At 45.1% G+C, this 6,102-nt stretch overlaps 1 protein-coding gene across 1 annotated transcript in view; it reads left to right on the top strand.

Moving 5' to 3' along the window:
- The window catches only part of dlg5a (discs, large homolog 5a (Drosophila)), a 37,081-nt gene that overhangs the window by 8,222 nt on the left and 22,757 nt on the right, over nucleotides 1-6,102 (top strand). Inside the window, exons 2-4 of the mRNA XM_030771710.1 lie at nucleotides 3,257-3,325; nucleotides 5,212-5,380; nucleotides 5,875-6,018. Of these exons, the coding sequence (XP_030627570.1) occupies nucleotides 3,257-3,325; nucleotides 5,212-5,380; nucleotides 5,875-6,018 (382 nt within the window). The remainder of the gene's footprint in view (nucleotides 1-3,256; nucleotides 3,326-5,211; nucleotides 5,381-5,874; nucleotides 6,019-6,102) is intronic.

The following is a 6,102-nucleotide window of genomic DNA, read 5'->3' as shown; positions in this document are numbered from 1 at the left end:
GGTTTGGGGTTTGTTGATGGTGTGGTCTGGGAAGTGAGAGAGAGTTCAGGGTGGGCTAAGGTTAGATTAGGGATGAGTTTGGGGTTGAGTGAGATCCGCAACCTTACGAGATAGAGCTGTGTGGTGGGACAGATATTTTGGCTGGAGTGAGCCGAGAGGGAAAACACTGATGGAGACATGTAGACCAAATGCAGTTCATATCGCATACCACTGTATGTGTATGTTTTTGTGTATGTGTTTAGGATGATATGAGATGAGCGTGCGTGTGTGTGTGAGAGAGATTTGCCGTGCTCTCTGCGGTCCAGCGGATGGTAGACAGTGGAAGAATATCTAGCTCAAGCAGGGCTGTCTTTGTGTTTGACGGCGTGACTAATTTAGTGTAATTTAAACCAAATAAAACCAGTCCAATTACATGTGATCTTTTAAGACTTCCTGCTGTATGACAGACTGGCATAGTGGCATGACACCTGGCACTGTCTTACCCAATGCTTCTCTGACGTCCGAAACTTGTCGCAGTGTCGTTTCTCACGCCACGAGCCGCGTGCTAGCGCCAAGCGGTATGGCACGCTGAGAGCAAAGCGCTTTTCGATGGACTATAACTGTAACTACGCGTTTCTGATCGTTGTTACCACCACTGAACAGCTGTAGGCCCCGGCCCACTAACTCGCGCAAAGGAAAGACGTCAGTTAGTTTCCCCTTAGACACCTGCCCCAGGAACTCAGGAATGTGATGCAAATGTCATTTTGATCAAAAACTTTTGAATCGCTGTTGTGTGCTCGTGAGTGAGAAGAGAAAGCAACAGAGCAAGAGCAAGAGAGCGTGCGCGCGTGCGCGTGAGAGAGAGAGAGAGAGATTTTGGGGGATGGTGGAGAGATAGATAAACAGGGAGGAAGAGAGGGAAGGATTCCAAGCTGGTCTTACTCCAGATTTTTTCAAACAGCACACTCCAGAGTGCTGCCAGACTCAGTTTGGTTTAGCGAGCTGAGATGTGTGTAAACAGAATGGTTCGTCAGTCTCTCTCTTCATCACAGCCTCTCTCTCTCTCTTGCTCTCTCTCTCGCTCGCTCTCTCTCGCTCTTTCTCTCTCTCTCAGCGTCAAACACTCTGCCTGACAGTAAGCTGAGCTGATTGTCTCTGAAACAGAAAAGAAAATTCACCAGAGCTGTGAATTTCCTGTCTGCTCTGGAGGGGCATGTTGAATACTGGGAGAGAGATTACTGTGGCTGTGATGAGAAGATCCACAGATAACAGTCTGAGTGTTTTAAACTGTTGCCTAAGCTCTGCACATCTCCGTGTACTGCTGTGGATTAGTGTTGTCTAACCAGAGAAAAGCTTGTCCAGTCATCAATAACCCTTCCACACCACATCTCCATCTTCCCAAATGAAAGATTTATTCCTTTCTTTTCTTTTAATGATGGAAAAACACTTGTGTCATGTTCTTTTATTTTTATTTGATTTGATTTGATTTTTTTTTTGCCAAACAGCAGTTTAGTGTTCAGATTTACCATGGCAACGCATGTCATTCTGTATCAGTGATGTTGCAGGGTTTATATGTGTGTGTGTGTGTGTGTGCGCGCGCGCTTGAAGGGGGTAGAGTCTCTTGTTGCCTGAAACAACTGTTGGACTCTGTGTGTGTGTGTGTTTGTATTTGTGTGTGAATATGTGTGCGAAGCAAAGGGGGAATCAGTCACCCCCCTAAGGCAGAGGCTGACTTTTCTGACCTACTTTATTCTGGGGAGAGGGGCTTTCGCTTTTGCCCCTCACCCCCACCCACTTCTTTCTCTCTCGTGAATAACGCCACTTAGCGCTCTGCACAAGTCCGCGTACAGCAGAGAGAAAAAAAACGTACTCAGTAAAACGACTCATATTTTACCTCCATTTTCGCCACATTTCTGTGACTACATTAATAAAATTAACACGACAGCGCTATGGCAAATGTCCTTGCGTTACTGTTTATTTGGATTATCGCTCACGTTTTGCTCGTCATGTTGATTATGTGAGAGCGGGAGCGATTGTCAGACGTAATATCCGTCCATAGACGAGGAGAGAGAGAGAGTGGGGGGGGGGAGCGGTGGATGTAGATTATTTCTTAGGAAGACGGACGTAGTTCGATATAGACGGTGGGTTTATTGATGTAGTCAGCTTGTTTTACAAATTAGCGCTGCCTCAGACTTCGGCTAAGGTTGATGGCTATTGATGATGAGTAGCCTTGTGCTAAAGGCTAATGTCTTTGACCCTGCCCTGGTGGGTAGACATGTCTTTTAATTCACGGAAAAGGCTATTTCACACAATAATCCGAATGCCGTCAGGCGAGATACAGAAGCTAAAAATCAATACGTGATTTTATTTTTATTGTTCCCTCCTCATCCTCTCTTCTCTCTCTCCTCTCTCTTTATTGTAATGCTATTTTAAGAGTGATGCTTTATCTCTAAAGAGGCCATTACCGAAATAAATCTTCCTGAATAAATTAATATGCGGTCCATATTGGGTTTTCTTTGTTGTTTTTTTTTAACAAACTGAAAGATCTGTTTTTCAGTAGCTAACCTACTATTCTCTCGCTCGCTCTCTCTCTCTCTCTCTCTCTCTCTCTCTCTCTCGCTCTCTCCCTCTCATTCATTCTCCTTCATTCTATTTTAAAAGCATAAAAACTGGTTTTGAAGTCATATCAGCTACAGAGTTATATGAGGAGAGAGCGGTGTTATCTTCGTTAGAACAGTTTCAGTTCTGCCACTGCGTCTGTTCTCCTATCATCTGATAACAATGTGGAATCAAAGAGGAGCCCTGACGCCTCTGAAAAGCAGAGCGGGAGAAAAGGGAGCGACAGAGGAGATGAAACAAGTCTTTCTCTCCCTCTCTCACCCAGGCTCTGCTCCACGATATCTCAGATTCAGACCCTGCAAGCACAGTGAGAATAAGCACTGTCACTGTGTGTGTGTGTGTGTGTGTGTGTGTGTTTTAAATGTAGGGGACTTAATGGATAGCTGGTGGTGCATTTTGTCAGTTGTTAGGCTGCTGCACACATGTGCCCCCCCTCCTTAAAAGACTTACATGTTTGGAAGTGATTTCTCCACATACACTACTGAGAGGCCTCAAAAGCATGCATACCACCGCCAAACGCTTCAAAATTTTAGCTCTGCATGTGGAGTCATAGGGCAATAATTTTGGACCTCATAAGTCAGACATTTGGGGGTAGTGATGTTAGGTGAGAGTGTTGAGGGTACTTTGTAATTGTTTTGTTTGTATGTGTTTTCTGCAGGATCCACTTACAGTGTCCTGTCCACCATGCCATCGGACTCTGAAAGCAGCAGTTCTCTCAGCAGTGTGGGTACGTACTTATGTTACTGGATTTTAAAACACACGCACACACTCACTCACGCTCACACAATGTCAACACAGGAATGAATGAGTCTAGATGTTTGGGGGTACATTTATGACTCTCTGTAGTTTGCAAATAATAACTCGTGTGATCTGTGCCAAACTGGGCCTGTGTGGTGTTTGATGGGAGTTGAAGTTTTTCTGTAGTGGAACTGGTGTTTTTCAAGAGGCATAAATGTGCCCCCTCAGTGCTGGCCTCAGTTTGACTGCAGTCCAGATGACTCAGCAGTCTTACAGAAACCTCTGCAGAGCCCGGAAGGTTCTGTCAGGGCTGGACACACACACACACGCACACACACACACACACACACACATACTGTGGCCCCTCCGGCCATTTGGGTCTGTCAGGGAGAGAAAATGTGACAAGAGGAAAGAGAACGCTCTCCGTCGCTCCATGACCTTAAAGGACGACCTATGTTTCCACCCTCCTCGGTCGCACAGGGCCTCGTTCAGTCAAAGCAGCATAAAAATCATCATCTTGTCACACAAATTTTTAACACTGCACAAACATTGTTGTCATCTCATAGCAAAATCTGACGAAGAACTAATGTATCCCCCCCCCCCCCCCTCCTTTTTTTTTTTTTTTTTGTAAATCCCTCCGTGACGAGCTGCTTAGACATCGCCCTTTTTGAACTGAAGTTGTTGATTAAATAAGCAGCATTGTAGCAGATTGTTTGAGTCAGGACCCCCCCCCCCCGTCACATCACACACAAGCAGACGAGCTACACACAGCTCACTAACTCGGCAACCTTACTGTACTCAGACTCTGTGTGAGTGAGCAGAGAGAGAGAGAGAGAGAGAGAGAGAGAGAGAGAGGCAGAATGGAGTGCTGGTAAAATGCCCAAAGGGATAGATCCCATAGAATTGTTGGAACATTTACTATTCAAAATTTTCTCACAGAAGACAAAAATAGTTCATTCAGTGTTTGTAGCGTCTGACTGCAAGTTAATATCCTAGAATGTCCTTAGAAAGAGAGTTTTAGAAGAATTGTTTGAACAAATCCTACGTCTGCCTTTTATGGAGATAATCTGCGTCGTGATACAAAAGCTGAAGCGATTGCCTGAATATTTGTAGCACGCTGTCATTGCAAAGACTAAAAGATTAAAGAGTTTTTTGGGGTTTTTTTTCCACGTCAGGCAAGCTTTTAAGGTCATCATTTGCATGAAACGTTTCTGAATTTTAGTGCCTTTTTGCCGACGGCATTTTTACATCCTGAATTATTTACACGTTTTTATTCCTTTCCTCTGAGAGGTTTAGGAGAAGGCTTTTCTCCTTTAAGGGCAGGATTCGCACAAGACCCTGCTGCGGTTCTTCTCAGAGATAATGGAGTTCAGTGCTGGGTTATGTTTCAACCGCAGTGTATCAGCATTGAACTCTTTTTAGACTCTCAACGAGGTCTAAACAGTGTATGTTGAGTTGCTTGTTCCTGCAGCTGTGCTGCAGGTTAGCTAAATATTGAGTAAAGATTAGTTAAGTGTGCATTTAGCATGGACTGTGTACAAGTTTGATAAATGTTGACTTAGGATGGGTGGTGTTAAGTTTATATTAATGTCTTGAGTTTGGTTAGATACAGGTTTCAGGCTAATATTACAGGTTATGATGAATGTTCATTTAGTGGTTAGATAAAGACTGATTTAAAGACTTAATACTGAATTAGCAAGCTAGAGACATTATTGATTGAAAGGTTGATGAGTGTTGGGTTTGATAAGTATTCGTTTTAGTTTGGTCTGCGTGGAATTATTTAAAAGATTAAAGTTGAGTCAGTCGCTCCGCGCGCCCAAACCCCAGGGCCCGGTCAACGTGCTTTGCCCCGCAGTAACGCGCTGACCGTTGTAGGTGCGTCCGATAAAGCCTCATCTCCGCCGCCCGCTCTGAACGACAGCCGGCCGGCCGCGGACAGCCTGGACACCGTCGTCTTCCAGCTCAGGCAGGTGACCAGGGAAAGGGACGAACTCCGCAAGCGTCTCGCTCTCACCTCACCTGGAAGCACCTTCGACGACTCCAGGTATGTCTTCTCTACACGCTGGCTGACTGAACGTCTCACGATCGCCCTCCACTTGAAGGTTGCCTGACTTTCTATACCGCTTAGTGATAGATAATGCACAGGCACACAGTCAGTGACAGTTTGGTAGCCCCCAGCTTAAAGTAATGATGAACCTCAGACTGGTGTCATCTCAGTTTATGCTGCTTATGGATGAAGATGCACTGCTTTTGTTTTTTGGTTTTTTTTGTTAGAAGAGTGTCCCCCTGCAGTGATTCTTTTGAAATACACCCAATCTTATACTGAGGGTTTATCCTATAGTTAACACTGATCATAGTGCCTTCAGTTTCTACCTGAGAAAGCACTTCTTTTTTTTAATCTTGTATTCAGATTGCTGTCATTTCCTGTGTATGTTAGGGAGGGCAGTCTGGTGTGTGTGTGTGCTTATCTGGGGTGACTTTGAGCCAGCCTTGTGGATCAGTCCTGTCTGTAATATCTTGCTGCTGTGTCTCCTAAAGGCCGAATTCCAAAGCCAGTCATGATTATGAGCGTCTGAAAAGTCAGTGTATGAAAGCCATGGCAGACCTCCAGTCTCTACAGAATCAGCACACCAAGACCCTGAAGAGGTGTGAGGAGGCAGTGAAAGAGGCAGATTTTTACCAGTGAGTACCAGACGCACACAGACACGCAGGCACGCACGCACGCACACACACACGCACAGGCACATGCACACACACACACGCAGA

Source organism: Chanos chanos, chromosome 4, assembly GCF_902362185.1.
Source record: "Chanos chanos chromosome 4, fChaCha1.1, whole genome shotgun sequence".
Classification (NCBI taxonomy): domain Eukaryota; kingdom Metazoa; phylum Chordata; class Actinopteri; order Gonorynchiformes; family Chanidae; genus Chanos; species Chanos chanos.
This window is presented reverse-complemented; position numbering and strand designations above follow the sequence as displayed.